Genomic DNA, 16,734 nt, shown 5'->3' with positions numbered 1-16,734 from the left:
TCTGATATTAACATACACAAACACCTTAATGAAACCCTATAGAAAGATATTGCTATTATAGATATGTATACAGTAAAAATAAGAGTGCAAGTATAACATAAAACTGACAAATATCTTTGGAACTAGAAATTGAAAAAAAGGTGTAGTTTATAGTTTTTTTTCCTGAGTCTAGGGAAGGTAGAGGAGAAATAAGCATATGAGAAAAAAATCCTCAACATAAAGCCCTGTGGCATCTTTTAGGACATTTGGAGATGGATTCCTAATGTTCTTAATTTAACAATTTTGGAATACAACTAAATATATATCAAAAAAAGATAGTTACTAGTTATTTTTTCACCAACATACAAAAATGTATTTGGTAGGACTATTATAACTTGACAGCACACAATTGTAGTGTCAATGTTTTTTTTTGGTTTTTTTTTTCCAATATTCCATATATATATAAGCCAAATATGATTAAAAAGTCAAAATGCAAATCAAAATCTTTATTACTGGATCCCAGTTGGTCTTAATACACATCTTTGAGGCCCTAAATTTGTGTTGATCAAGCTTTGAGTGATAATGAAATTTTTATTTTATTATCTATTTGCTATCTTTAGGTTTGTAATTAGAACAAAATGATAAATATATATAAATGGGTTCTTTTTCGTAGCCACCTTGCTTCATTTTTTTTCAAAACACCCTTTTTTCAAACCAGACATGACTTTCTTTTTTGATATGATAAGAACCGTGCTGATCAGGCTGTTAAACACAACCTATACTGTAGGCTTGGAAGATTGGCCTCCTCATCCACTGTTTCTCTTCCTTTTTTTTAACTGTATCACCATTTTATCTGTATCACCATAAAACAAGATAAAGCTGACCCAAAGCCCATTGACCCTTTCCCATTACCCCTGACCTGAGACCTCTGTAAATCAAACCCATTCTTTCTAACAGTATCGGTGATGTATTTTCCTGAAGCTTTAAAGTTGTTTTGATTGAATAATGGACCTGACATTGCATAGTTGAATATGCTCTTACATTTACCAGTAAACACTCTCAGGAACTCTAGTAAGTATGCCTTTTAAAAAATTGTTTAACAGATGTTTACATTATTACCAATGGATCCTTACCAGTGAATGTTTGGTCCACAGTAGTTATCCACAGTCTTCTATCTAACTGCTGGATGCAGATCAATAATTCCACCACTGTCTCTTTTTTAACTTGCCTCTTAAAAGAAAAGTAAGTTAATCACTGCCATGGTTGATAGTTTTAGCTGCATAAAGTGAATATTCTTGGGGGTGGGGGTTGGGGTGGGGGGGGTTAAGTAGATGTTTGCTTTCTGCTTTCTATTTGCAACAGAAATATTTCATCATCTGACAACATGAAGCAGGTTTAAATATATTAAAAAGGAAGATATCATGTCTAGTTTAAGAGAAATACCAGGACAATTGTTGGTTCTCGTTGGCCTCCTCACACACCTGCGGATGGTTACCTCATTACCGGAGGACTCTTAAGCTGCTGACTGCCACTACCTCGACATCAGTGTGTTTGCCAGTTTTGGGTACTCTAGCCAAGCTGAGTTTTGCTGAGTCAAACTGAGATTTTGTCAACCTGAGTTTTAACCTTGCTGTTTTTGTCTTTGCCTCTCGGCAGGAAGTCTTCCTGCAAACTGGATGTTTTGGACCTTCTCCCCCCTGGAAGGATTCTCTGAGCATCAAACTGAGCTGAGGATTCAAGCTAGTGGTTTGGGTCTACTTTCCCCCAAGAACTGTTTGGGCTTCTCTCTGAGCAGGGGATTCATCTCCACAGGAAACCGTTCAAATACCGCAGGAAAACTAAGTGGCAGTCAGCTCCTCCATTCCTCAAGGAAACACCGCAACCTGGGTAAACCCTGTCCGCCCTTCAAGGAGCAAGTCATTCACTGGAACAACCCACACCGACTGGATTCAACAAGAGACACCTTTTTCCGGAAACGTGAGTCCTGTTGCCTTAATTTCCTTCTTCAAATCAAAGACACAAATTTCCCACTGAGCCTGAACTAACCGCAGAATCTTCCCCTTCACTTTTCAGTCCCGGTTCGACAGTGTTCAGAGCAGCACTGGACTCCTCTCCACCTACTCTCAATAAAACCTGTTAAACTTTCCCCTGGTCTGTCTGTTTGGTCTTCTGCATGTGGGTCAGTTATTTAGATAAAATCATGACAAAAATCAGAAATCTAAGCAGACACTGTTTTAAAACGTTATATGAAAAGTTTGTAAATCCACAAAAAAACGAATGGGTATATTAATAACACTGCTGAGGATCTTTTTTATTCTAATGTAATTGAAAATATTTATTTAGAGCTCATCCCAAGTTTGTAGTTTGATAGAGGAACACATTAAGGCAAACTATAAGCTCCTGGTAAAATAAAATGCGGGTTCTCTACGCTTGGAGCATTTGTTACAACTTAAAACTTTGGCTAAAAATGCCTCTAATATAATAAACTGTTGCAATAAATGCCTAAGTCAATATAAGAAATTATGAATCAAAAATTACAAAAAAATAAGCAGTTTTTCATTATTTTGGTATTGTTTGGAACCAAATGCAGAGATGAGGATAGCAGGAGCACATAAAAAAAAAAAAAACAGAAAAAATCTGATTTGATAAGCCAGGAAGAACAGTATGGAACAGTATCACCTGCTACACAGGTGAGTGAATGCCAGATGTGGAACAGCTGTAAAAGATCAGAAAACTGAGGCATTGTAATAAAACACTCAAAAAGAATCAAAAAGAGCCAACTGACCTAAAACTCCAACAGATTAGCTTCAAATTTGATAACAACATTTTTATTTGTTATCCCTGTCAGTTAAAATAAATAGTTACAGAGGGCTAAAGAGAGACCTTAACCTATTTATTCATAAACAATGAACCTGCTTAATGGAAAGAGATAATGACCGAATCCATAGATACTAAAGGTCAATGATATTAAAGTGACTGACTAAAGAAAGTTATAATTGATACGAGGCTGTTTGTTGCATGGAGACCAGATTATATCCTATAGTGGGAATACACACAATTTTTGTAGGTTATGTGCTGAAGAGATTAAAGTTGGATTTCACTTAAAAACAATCCTTGAAAGGTTGTTTTTTACAGTTTGTGAGGAGGAAGGCTGACCGCCTGCAGCCTGACTGCCTGCAGCATGTTGTGCAAAGTTTTCATCAGTTCTTATCAGATTTTTGAGGATTGAAAGAGAGAAAAAGTTTTGTTTTTTTACCTTTCTCTTATTTATCTCTTAACATTTGTTGCTGTTTACTTTTCAAATAAATATATTATGTTAATGCATTTTATGCAACTCAGCAGTGTGTTCTTTTTTTATTACTAAATTATACAGTGGTTTATGAATGTCACTCAAAAGGATCAAATATGCACAGAGTAAAATTAAGAATATTTTTCTTACACTTACTTTTTGCTTCCTTGTAGGGAAAAATAGATATAAGGGTAAATCTTACAGAATCGGGAGTAATGTAATCAGATTTGCTTTGCGTCAGACAGAATTACTGGTATAACTTTCTTCCAAAAATGATAAAAGATCAGGGAAAGCAATTGCTGCCTTGTCCAGACCCTTTTGATTTGCTAGATGAGGTATCAAGAAATATATCATGAATTATCTCATTTGCATTTTGGCCACCATTCACATTCTGTCAGTAATATGGGCCACTATTAATCGGACTAATGCCTCCAGAGTGTTCAGTTATTCTCTCTGTGAAAGATCTGTGGAAAAAATGTCACTGGTTACGAATGGATTTCATTTATAAACATATTTCATGACAATGCTGGATCCTGCGAAGCTGATCTGTCAATAACTAGGCTTTATTTTTTATCCAGGAGAAATGTTGAGATTGATTCATTTTAAATAACTTAAACCCCTGTTAACAAAAGAGGGAATGTATTAATATGAGGGTGGGGTTGTTGGCTTTTGAAGCTATTTCCTCACAATTAACTGACTGCATGTTGTTACTTTTGCAGAGAAAACATTAGGCATTACATTTTATTTGCTTTCTGAGTAATAATATTACCTTGATATCCTCCAAAAGACATAATTATATTATATTTTGAATAAAATACATAGAGAATATCAGTAACATTCGAACCTACCTTTTCTGTGTCAATACCCCGTGACATGGACCAGGTAGAGGCGATGTAATCCATTACTCTTTCACTCAAGCCTTTGGGGACCTGGTAGAGTTTCAGGAAGTCCCGGACACTGTTGAGCATTTCGTGGTAACGATTAGTGTTGGCATACATCTGCTGGAAGATGGTGGTCACGTTACCAAAGATGGTGGCATAAAGAAGGGCTGGAGAAACACAGAGAGAAGTGATATGACATCATCTAATGCAAGATTATAGATTGTTTTCATGATACAATGAAAACATACAAAACCTCCATCGATGATAAAAAGGGAATTTACTGACTTCATTTTGATTTAAAAATCTATAAATGCATTTTTTTTATTATTATTTCTTATATAAAAAAAGGGTTTCCTCATTAACCACAAAGTATCACTTTCTGATACAAGCTTTGGCTATAACTCTTTATTAACATTAGAAATGTCCTAAAAAATGTTGATATGAAAAAATATTTTGTTTTAACTACAACATAATTTTAAATTCTAGCAACCATAATTAATTAAAAGAGAAAAGACAAGTAATGTTTGTTTTTTTCATTGCTCATTTGTTTTTTTATTCATCTAATAAATAAATTCATGTAATTATAAAAAAAAAAAATTTTTTTTGGTTGAAATTGTCTCTTTGGGACTCAAATGTGTTTTCATTTGCAGCACAACTTAGAAAAAATTACTCATGCCAAGCGGAATGTTCTCTGGATGGAAAATAAGAACTTTCATAATCAATAAATACAGCAGAGTGCAGATGGAAGGTTCTTATACTTTCTCAAGTGCAAGACCTTTCACATAATGCTTCTTCAGGGAAACTTTGAAAACAACAGCAGCATCAAAAAATGTCTTTGGAAGTTTTTTTTTTGTTTTTTTCCTGCATCCTCAAGCAGAAACATTCAGGCTGAAAAAAAGGCGGGGTAAGGAGCATCAGTGCAGAACTATTTTTAGGTTCCTCCAGAGATGCTCATTTTGTTTTCAGACCTCTCCAGGACTTTTACTCCCTGTGGCCCTCAATGTTCTTTATTGCTGTTGTTCTTCGTGATGTTGCCATGCCAAAAATCAAACCTAAATAGGTGATTTTGATTGAGCTTAAGTCATGTGTTTTTCACTATATGTGGATATATTTACCTGATTATGTCATATGAAGGTATAAACTAGCCACCTGAGAAAGAGCTTAAATTTGTTGGGAGCAAATAGAGATTTGGTACAATGCATTGGCTTTGTACATGATCTTCTTAAAAAGACCTAAACCAAAAGTAATCATTTACACCAAGATAACTTTTTTCTTATTTTTTAAAATGTCTTGTTTACTTAGAGGCCAAATATTTAATGGTTCTAATAAAGCCTCAGATGCAAAAATCCTAAAATTCGGATCAAATTCCCTCTCTTGTAATCTCTTTATAAAACCTGAAGATTTTTGGTTTCTTGGTCTGTGAATAATTTAAGATCCCTTTGGCAAATTCCTAACAATGAGAGAGGGTCTGGTAACTGTTCTGTATAGCTTTTGTTGTTTTGCACCAATGGTTACAGCTCTGAAAGACTCTTCCATCTACAGAACCCCATAAATGTATTCATACCCTTTTAAAGTTTTTGTCATTTCACATCCACTATCTGTTATGTTTTATTTGAAATTATAAATCAATACAAATTAGAGTCGATTCATTAAAAAATATTTTTTGGGATTGTCTTGAATTTAGCCACATTCAACGCCTAATCAACTTTCACCAGCTTTAACAAAACTATCCCCAGATACTGATACTGCCACCATCAGTAGGGTGTTCAAGGTAAACAGCTTCTCCTGAATGTTTGCTGAATCCTCTATAAGAATTGTTGCAAAGGAGACAATAGACAGTTATCCCGCCAGCAGGGCTGTGGAGCTCAGCAGCTCCTCCAGAGTAACATGCACCTCTTTCTGGCTTGTCTGAGTAATGCTTTCTTTACCCAGCTACAGTAGTTAAGTTAATCAATCATGTCTTGGTAAATTTGCAACTTGCAGCCTGACGTGTTTGTGATTCAATTTTAGTCCAACACACACAGTAATATCAGGCTATAAATGCAGTGAGATGTGTGGTTGACAGGGGCATGAAAGCTGTTCCTTTGCAAGGCGCCTCATATCTAATGTGGCTGATCAGGACCAATCAAGTCTCCAGCTTGAATATTATTTTAGGCTTTACATGATTCAATAAATCATTTGGGAAATTACAGAGAATTAATAATAACTGGGCCCAAATATTATCAGACATCTTGCCAAAAGGGAAAACTCACTATTAAGGCTTCAGTTTAAGACGTTTGGAGTTGTTTTTCATAATGCTAAGTCCAACATTACAAGTTGAAGGAAGAATTATCAGAAAGGGAAAAGAAAAGAGTCAAGCAGCGGATCAGAGGTGGAACAGCTGGCGTGAGGGTTCGGATCAAAGCTATCAGATGTCTGCTCTGTGTGAGCTGTGTTCTCTTGGCAATGGAGCCCTAATTAGCCCTGCTTGAAGGGACGGAGAGGGAAACATGCCAGCCAAACATTTCAATTATCTTCTGACGGCGATGACAGTAACCTGCGCATGCATCGGTGCATGTTTGTTTATTTCACAACGCTCAATCAAAGTGCTGAAAACCTGCGTGGGGGAATAATGCTAATTAAAACCAGCTCAGGATTCCTTTAATGGGGGAATCATCTGCATCCCTCTGCTGTAGAGACATGCCATCACAGGTTGCAGACCCAAAATACTGTTTGTGGCTATTTAGAGAGACTTAGGTGGATGACTGGGCCTCTTTCCAAGCAGGAAATGCTGTTAGAGAGGAAACTCAATCTCTCTGAAAGTAGAGCTTCATCCAGCAGGCAACATCCTCATGAGCTTCCTGTCACACAAAACATCATTGAATGGCCTCAAACAGCTGGCTCATTTGCAGGTAGTTTAAGCACAGTTGATAGAAACTCCAGCCCCGGGGCCACCAGTTGCTATGGCAACAGGACACATGTACAGTAAACCCCCTCCCCTCTTCCCCCTACTGTTTCCCATGCCACCCTACCATCCCTCCCCACGCTGTGATCCTCCACTGCCAGCGCTGATCCGATGCCGCTGGTAAAAATAGCAAGAATCAGTGCATCCATATTTCATAGAGAACAGCCGCGGAGTACACATTGCATCTACAACAGAATCCTCCCGAGGCTGTCGGATTTTGGGAGATTTAAGGTGATTTGTCTCTCACAATGAAAATTTGAAACAAAGATGGGTCTGAAAATGAGTTTTTTCTGCCTCCCACCCCCACCTGCACCCCACCTCCAACCCGAGAGAGTATTCATAAACGCGAACAGGCAAATCGAAGAGAAAGTAGAAGGAGGAGAAGGGCGGGAGAAGAGGGGTGGGGGCGTGTGTGCAGGATTGTTTCTCTGCTCTCAGGGTTGAGACTGTAGCTGACAAAAGTACAGCGGAGGTGAGGGGTGATTGCGGTGGGATCAGAGGGAGCGCTGTGCTAAATTGATCTGGCAGTGTCAGTTATTGCTCCGAGGTTGTTCTCTGTGTGCAGTAATATGAGCTACAAAAGCAGAGATCCTCATCAATTACACAACGTGGAAAGAAGGGAAATTTTGCAACCCTGTAAATCCTAAACACCGATTTATTTATAGCCACAAAAGATGAACATTTAACAAGACTTTGTGAAAAAAGTAGCAAAGTTTTTCCTTGGTTGTTAAATTCCAAAACTTTAGAAATTCATTGGGATTTATGAGTGGAGTGGAAGGAAATTGATCAATGTTTTTAAAACAGTTTCAAGCATCAATGTATTTGTATTGAGGTTAGGACTGAGCAATATGGACTTAAAATCATATCAAGATGTTAACCGAAACCATGAGATAAAAAAACAACAAACATCTTTATCAGAATAAGGACAAACAATATGATAAATGTCCATCCCTTAAGCTCTCTGACTTAAAGTTATAGAGGATGATCTTTTATTTCCTAGTGGATCATCTAAATAAGTGGTCCTCCTAATTGTCAATAATTCTGGTGATATGCTTACGTAAGGCCGTCCTACGTGCTCATCCTCGGTTAGCTTTCTTTTTCATGCGCACTTTCAGGCATATATCTGTGGTGAGCTACGGTTTAAAACAGTCATCGAAGCTCACCTTTTCTCACCACAGGTCTTTAAAAATGGACGAGGGCTGTAAGAAAAAAAGTTTCTACGAAATGTATGAGAAGAAAAAGGCCTCAGAAGTGGCAGATATATGCTACCCCCTACCCAACAGCGGCGACTAATAACAAAGATGGCACAGGCACCGTGTGGTGGAGCAGGAGTTACGTGACCAACAGGCAGCCAAGATTAATGATCATATGTCTGAACGATAAGTTAAGTGAGTTCACTTTAAAGTCCACTATATAGTCCCCACTCTATATAGGGATTGAGGGATTTAGGGGACACAGTAAGCCTGTATGAGCTACGAGAACAGCAACTTTTAAACAGAGTGTGCACAAGGAGAAATGGGCTTGTGCATGCTCTTGCACGCGTTCAATTGGCGTTCCCTCTCAGGAGCAGGTACAGGGTTGTGCATGTGCTTTTTTCTTTTTAAGTGCAGTGGGGGGGGGGGCTTATAAAAAATTTGCAAAAATCCTCCACAATACCTTTATTACGTGTTGACCACTTTAGGCTTAAATTCTAGCTGAGTTGAATCTCTAAATACAGATACTGAAATTTTACCCATTCTTTTCGGCTTTTCAACAACAGTTTGGAAGTCTCAAAGGTTCCATATTATGCAAAATTCACTTTATAAACATTTTGTAACAGTCGTATGTGTCCTGAAGCCTGTGCATGCGATTCACGAATGAAAAAAAATTGTTTTCCCTCTCTAACTGCCTTGCTCCACCTCTTTGCTACTGTGTGCTACCAAATGCTCTGTTTGAAAAGCGTTCCCCTTATGATGTTATAAGGGGAAAGAAGCTTTCCAGAGCAGACTGTTGCAGCCCGTCGGCTACAGCCTTCATCTACAGTAATGTGTGATCCTTTGCTCCTAGTCGCTATCTTTACGAACTCTGACTGGTTGTCATGGTAGCGGGTAGTGGGGGAATAGCCTTTGGGATGAATTTTCTCCATAGGATTTAGTAGGATGTAGTTCCGAGCTGGACCATTCTAACGAAGCATGTATGTTTGTAGTTGTTTTCCAGCTGGAAAGTGAAACTTAATCCCTTTTTTTTATTATAGGTTTCTATCCGAAATACCCTGCATTTCACTTTGTCCTGTTATTCCATTATCCTCCCTGTCTGTTTTGAAGAACTGAAAGCCCTCAGTATGGTGCTGCCAGCATTATGTTGCATTGTGCGGATGGATGTGCGGAATCAAACCCAACACCTCTTCTTGCTGCAAGGCATCAGTTCTACAAATCTTCCTTTCCAATTAAACATTAAAAACACTTAAACAGTACATTGAAATTTGTGGTTGTAACTGAATTTGAAAACATTTAAAGGATGTAAAGACTTTGCAAGATACTGTAAACTACTTAATTTCAGGCCTGCGACTTTCAGGGGGCATTACAAAGTGTTCACTAGAAGATCTAAATATCTGTGTTATCACAGCAGGCCTGGGTCATTGTATTGATTCAGACTGAGTGAGTCCGACAGCAGTGCTGATGAGATTGTGATAGAAAATCTCATCTTGCCATTCATTAAAGCTCTCTATATCATGTTAAATATTCGCTCTGATAGAAAGGCTTGTTATGTAATGCTGGTTACAGTAGAGATGAGGTTTCAAACCCACTGAATGCTTTCAATACTACTGAAAGCAGAGCAAACAGAAGAATTGTTGGTAATACATACTTACTTAAGCTCACAAATAAATAGCAAACTGATATGATTGGTATTATTTCTGATGTAACTGTAGTGAATTGGTGAGTGCATGGTGCATGGTGCCAATTGTCATTTAGAATCTACAGTAATGGGGATATACAGTAAAGTCATTAATGTAAAGTAAATTTAAAATAAAATTAAACCTACTAACCAAAGGGAAACTAAGGCGTGCATTCATAGTCAGCACCAATTTTCTTTAAGTTGCTCCTTTTTTTTTGTACTTCATCTTTGTTGCAATTTCTGGATTTTATCTCTTTACCAACTTTGCTCAACCAGAGACTAATGTTTTTGCCCATTCCTTTTTTGAACAATCTAATTAGACAGAAAGTATCTGTGAATATCAATTTTCAGGTCTTTTTCTCATAGATTTTCAAAGCCCTGAATTTGACTAAAACCCATAATAAAGCCTTGTTTTAAATCAGTTCATTTTGGCTCTTTCAGTGAACTGTTCAGCCTCTACCACAGTATTTTCCCCCCATAAATTCACTGTTTTTAGCTCAATCTCTATTCAGATTGACTCAGCAAACTTCCCTGTCCTTGTGTTTTAAAACTTCCTCACAGCATGACACTGACACCCCCATATTTCACACTCTTAGGTGTTGAATTCAAGATTAATTCAACATTAATATTATTTTTTTGTATTTTAGTTAAAAAGTGTATTTCCTAGTATCAGAGTAAGGGTGTAACAAATACAAACACATGCCAGATTTCTTAGAAAATTCCTCCCTCTTCCTAATAATAAGATACTTTGCCCTAAATTCTCAATGAGAACATAAGTGTGGGAACACTTTTGCAAGGCATTGTAGGCAACTATTAAAATCGACCCAAAGCCTGTCATTTTAGCATCTTATTTACCATTTCTGGCTTACTATTTTCAGTATCGAAACAGAAAGCATGTGCTAGAAAATCTAAATATTTTACCATGTTATCACACAACAGACAAGGATAATGAGTAAAATGTCACTTTATATCATTGTATTAAACTAGGCTGAATGGAGGTGACAGCAGTGCTGAGATTGAAAAGGAAACTAAGGGAGGGGAATTTATTAGTGCTTTTTCTGTATGATGTTAAATTTGTGGATATAAAGCCTGAACTAGGTTACATTTCTTTAAAAAGCTCTTACATAACTTAAAGTCTTGTTCTAAGCTTAGGTGAAACGGCAACCCAACAATGTGATTCAGTGTTAATTAAGGCCAAATATAGGTGTAAAAATAGATTATAAGGTGATCAAACTGAACAGCATAATCTAGGTCAAAGCCCAACATATTGCTTGGTCTATCATCTGGTTGAAGTTTCCCAAAACTTCCATGACTCCATTAATAATTCACTTATTTGCAAATTAGTGCATTGCAATGTCATTCTCAGGTAACACATATCAGCATCAGTAGAGAGAACAGACACCACTTCCACTCACATCCAATCATCATCATGGCCACAGCAAAGATTTTCTCCCCGTCTGTCGTCGGAGCGATGTTGCCGAAGCCGATGCTGGTCAGACTGGTCATGGTGAAATACAGGGAGGTGATGTAGAGGGAGTCCTTGTTCGGGCCACCCTCCCATATCCCTGAACTGACGTTGAAGCGGTAGGGCCTGCCCATCGAGTTACCCAGGATGTACAACCAGCTGTCTGTGCGGACAATATTGGTTTCTTCATCAACCACCTCATAGTCGCCAATGCTGTACCTGAAGGAAAAATAATGATATAGTTCAATTCGATTTTCTCATAACGTTGGTTTTCATTTATAAGGCACAATGTTCAGGCAATTAACTAAATAAACATTAAACAGCACTGAAAAAAACTTCCAGAATTCTGTCTGTCCAACCAAAGTAAGTAAAATATATCCTCTTGAAAGTAAAAAAAAAAATCATTAAATATATGAGCATAAACATCCCAGTGACCCAGTTTTGTGGAGTTAAAGTATAATGACAGTAGAAATGGAACCTCCTCACAAAGCAAAGTCCACATTGAAAACTTTTTATAAAACTAAGCTACTGTTCAAATCAGAAGGCTCTTATGTTAATAATAAAAGTAACTTATGTCCACACAGCAACAGCTTTTTTGGATCTTGATCCTGCATTTTTAGGTTAATAAAAAATCTTTTTTATCAAAAAATCCAGTCCTCACCTCCGGACTAACCCCCCAAGAAAAAAAGGCCCTTAGATAAAATATTTAACACAATAAGAGAAAGATTCAATTGTGATCAAATGATATTTCAGAAGTTCAGGAGACTGACAACACAGCATGCCCCTGATGTAATGAAGGCTTTTGTTAAAAACAAACACACAGACAAACTTGAAAGTGGATGCAAAGCTGATCTGCTAACCGGGGACACACAGGGTTTGCGTTTCTATAATGAGTAGACAGCTTTATGCAGAACATATGCTGATGACCAAAAAGTGCAAAATATTGAAATGGGGAATATGCTATTGTAATGTCTTACTGCCTGCAAAGGGATTTATCAAACCTGAAAGAGATTTTAGTAGCAGTTTGTGTTTCTTTAGTTGGCACATTTGAAATTTGCACACAGAAATGTCTGTAATTGTACATTTTTAGACAATAAAAGAGACTTATGTATCATCATCCCAGCAATATAGTAATACAGCTTTAAGGGACAACAATGTTTTATCTGGAATCCCTGAAGGAAAGAGTTTCTATGGAGCAAAGAAAAAGTGCCACAAATATACTGCTGTGTGTTTAATAAAATGAAAGTATGGGGCGGAAGATGTCTGTGCGGGAAAAAATAAGGTAGCAGGCAATTAATCCAAAATGAAAAAAAAAAAAGATGCAACAACTAAGCGTCTGTAGCAGGTTTATATACACAAACAAAACGGAACAAAACAGCCACAAAAGAACAAGTAAATATCGGGGCTTGTAAAGGGAGAGGCAACAACGTCGTCCTCAGCTGATACCGTAATATGACGATGCAAGGCTGTGATGTGGGTTAAAATGGGCTCAAATCATTTTTTTCCCAGGTGTTATGATTATTGTATCTTTTTACTTTAACCTTTATTATTATTATGTTCTTTGCTGTTTTTGCTGGGTTTTTTTTTTTTTAAGTCACTGTACCACTGGTAGATTATCACACCACATGCACCATGTTTCAAATTAAAACAAACAAAAGTTTCCTCTAATTTCCGTTTTTAAAGTATATTATTTCTTAATAAAAGTAATTAAATTAGCATTCCACTGCATGTCTAAGTTCATTTAAATAGTTGAAAGCGTTTCTGGTTGTTTGATGTTCCTGAAAATACTTTTACTAAATCCTTTTGAAAAAAAACTATTTACAGTAAGAGTTTGTTTTTGCTTTCGTTAGCATCCTAAAGACATGCTGGAAAACATTTCTCAAAATCCTTCTCACCCTACTAACCATCTGTGGGGTCTGATTAGAGACTCATAAGACTCACTTGTTTGAACTCTATAAAAATGTTTATTATTGGGGAAAAAAACCCAACAAATTTTCTCTTGCAAGTGTTAGTTAGAACCCTTTGCACAATGAGATAATTACAGTGTTTCTCCAAATATGTAACAAAATCAATAAATTATAAAGAAGAAAACATGCAGAAAAGACATTTGAAAGTTATTTTTAACTGAGGAATGACCAAAGGGGAATCAAAGTGAAATAGCTAAACAGAAAAAACAACAGAAAACAGAAAAATACATTCAACCTGTTTACCAAACATTTATTACCTCAGAGAGACACAGCTGTGACAAAAACAAACACTGAAATTGTAAAAACATTTAAAATTAAAAGTAAGTAAAGCAAGTAAATAAAGTAAAATAAAGCAATTAAAAGTAAGTAAAGCAAACTAAACTACATGATGAACAACTAACAATAAAACAATAAAAGTCTACAAAAATCCCTATAAATGTAAATACACAAGAATACTGTCCAAATCACCCTAAAGCGATCAAAATGGCCGGAATGATTCAATTAGGAGGCACAGTAAAAATTAAGGGTGTCCCGATACTGTATTGATATCAGAAATCAGTCCAATATCAGAAAATCAGAAATATTAATTTGTAGAAAGAACTAAAAATAATGGCAAAAGAACAAATCAAATAACTGACAACTATTGCATTTGAAGTATTTCATGTATTAAAGTAAAAAGAAAGTCCTCTCTATGTGTTATTTTTATGAGATAAAGAAAATCAGTGAGTATTTCAACAGCTGAGGGATTTTGCATGGAAAAAACAATTCATCATCAGGAGCACCTGTCTGGGTTCGCTATTTGCATATGAAAATAACTGGCTTCCTGTATAAAAGCTTTTTTTTTTTTTTGTCTCCCAATGAACACAACAAAAATATGTGCTTTCCTTTACCCCTCTGTGGAAAAAAACAACAATTCTCTTCATAAAACAAGCAACAACAAAAAAATCCAATATTCTTATTCAAGGGCAAATAATCTGCTTTTGTTTTTTACAGCCATAGTATTAAAGTAACCCTTCAGCCCCCTCCATTCTTTTCTGGGTAAAAGAAAATGACAGGCAGAGAGCAGGAAGCCAGCTCCTGCAGTCGCTGCTGTCATCCCAGTTGACGACGGTTAAACTTTTCTCGAGTCGCCGACGCGGCTCGGCATGTGTCCATGGCAACCGCTGAAACCACACAGGAGCTATTTTTACTGGTATGGCTGTCTGGTTTTGGAGCACCATCAGGTACATTTATTCAGGTTTGATTACACTGCGTCTGGACCGATGCTTGACGCAAAACCACCCCGCTTGGAGCCTCCATGGGAAACGGAATGTGGGTGAACATTTATAATAAGTGTGTAAAAAAAAACAACAACCAACGAAACAGAAAAAAAAAACACATCTGCATAAAATATCAGTATATTAATGAAAACAACAGCAAAAAACTGATTCCCTGTTTTGTGTGGGTGTAGATTTAGATATTCAAGATAATGTCTTCCTCATTATGTCTGTAAACCTTCTCATTAACATAATAAATCAGACACAACACATGATGGAAACTTAATGCTTCCACTACACTCTATAGCCCCCCTGTCGGGTCGATGATCTGATTAGATTTTGGAGGCCCATCTCCATAAATTTACATACAGATGAGAAAAACAATATTTCTCCAGAAAGTGCAATAACTCTTTAGCCTTTGAGATTCTGGGTTCAATGAATCATAAAAATATTTCCTTATACAAAATAATGAAAGCACAGATCAGCATCATAAGTGACCCCTTTGGTATAAAATAGCTGCAATCAATGCTCTGTAATATTCCTGTAAAAAAAAAAAAGCGTTATGTAACGTTTTGCTGATCTGGGACAAACATACCAGATGCAGGCCAACCAGTGTGCAGCCAGCCCAAAAACACAGACCAGCAGCACCAGGACAGCCGCCCCATACTCGATGTAGTGGTCCAGTTTACGGGCGACCCGACCCAAACGGAGGAGCCTGACTACCTTAAGAGAGCTGAAGAGACTGCTGATCCCCTAAAAAAATTAGAAAGAATAGGAAAAATGTTAGAGAAGAACATTCACAGATCATGATAAGAGGTTTGAAAGCTGTTAAACATTTTTTTCTTTTGTTTATTTAAAGTGTCATCACAACAAGCTTATATAAGTAAAAAAACATACCCTTTATTGGTTTTATTTAATAAATTATTTCAGTGCTCTTAGAAATTTTTTGTAACATTTAATAATTTTTAATTCCTGGAGAATTTTTTTTTCTATTTTTTCATATTTTTTTTTATCTGTTAAGTTTTGACAAAATTAAATTTCCATTAGAATATTAACAATTATTAGGAAAAAGGTAATCTGTAGTCTTTTAATTAGCTTTGCTTCTTAACAAACAAACATATAATTAGAAGCATCCCATTAAAGTTAATCAGCTAAAAGCAGTTTCTGAAGTGATTTTTTTTCAACATTTTTAAGTAAAATCCAACAGAAAATGCTGAAAATGATGTATGGGAAAATATTGAGAAGGATTTTCTGCATCTTTAGAGCAAATAAAATCGATCATCTTTAAAATATTTATATGTTGATGAAAGCGGAAGAAATGACAAATACTGAAAAAAATGATAATTATGAATCAACATCAATATTTAAGTGTAAAAGCATTCCTCCAAACTGTAATGAAACTTTACAACCCTGGGCAGCAGTAACCAAAGGCTAAATGTCTAGTCAGCTTAGCTGCAGCCTGAAACACCCGCTCACTGATTCCAAGCGACAACTGTAATCCCATCAGTCTGCTCTGCAGTTCTGTTGCTATTCTTTATGTGTGTGTCTGTGCACTATCCCCGTATTGATTTTGCTAAAGTGCTGTGGTCTGCAATGCGAGTACAACTGCTGTGCTAGCTGCCACCTGATCTGCCCATCAGACACCTAAAGTTCAGCTTCTATGAAATCACTTTCCAGCCTTTAGATCAGACACTTGTGATGGCCACTCCTGAACATTGACTTTTTTTTTTCCTGAAGCCACTTTCAGACTGATTTGGTGATATGCCTTGGGTCACTGAGCTTTAACCCTTATGTGCCAGATGTTTCTTGACAATTTTACAAATTGTTCTACTCTGGTGATGTCATCTGCTTTGTAAAATGCAGCCACACACCATGGTGTTGCCACCCCTTTAACTCACAGGTAGGATAATGTGCAAACATTTACTTTTTCTTCAAAATCATACTATGATCATTAAGACCAAATGCACTCAGCCTAAAAGTGGAATAATTTCACAGCAGTTAAAAACACCCTCCGACAACATCTTTATGAGTTTAGTTATTTTGTTATGTTAAACCTTTGTTACCAAATAGATTGACCCT

The 16,734-nt window shown here is 36.6% G+C and overlaps 1 protein-coding gene across 4 annotated transcripts in view; it reads right to left on the bottom strand.

Moving 5' to 3' along the window:
* LOC107089888 (potassium voltage-gated channel subfamily H member 1-like) overlaps nt 1–16,734 on the bottom strand; it is a 79,281-nt gene that overhangs the window by 24,654 nt on the left and 37,893 nt on the right. For all 4 annotated transcript variants that reach the window (XM_015382915.1, XM_015382918.1, XM_015382916.1 and 1 more), the window contains 3 exons: nt 15,251–15,408; nt 11,383–11,651; nt 4,117–4,316 (listed from right to left, as the gene is read on the bottom strand). In XM_015382915.1, coding sequence (XP_015238401.1) covers nt 4,117–4,316; nt 11,383–11,651; nt 15,251–15,408 — 627 coding nt within the window. The remainder of the gene's footprint in view (nt 1–4,116; nt 4,317–11,382; nt 11,652–15,250; nt 15,409–16,734) is intronic.

The sequence above is a fragment of the Cyprinodon variegatus genome, unplaced genomic scaffold (genome assembly GCF_000732505.1).
Source record: "Cyprinodon variegatus isolate N-32 unplaced genomic scaffold, C_variegatus-1.0 Scaffold270, whole genome shotgun sequence".
NCBI lineage: Eukaryota > Metazoa > Chordata > Actinopteri > Cyprinodontiformes > Cyprinodontidae > Cyprinodon > Cyprinodon variegatus.
The sequence above is the reverse complement of the archived record's forward strand: the minus strand, read 5'-3'. Positions and strand labels throughout refer to the sequence as shown.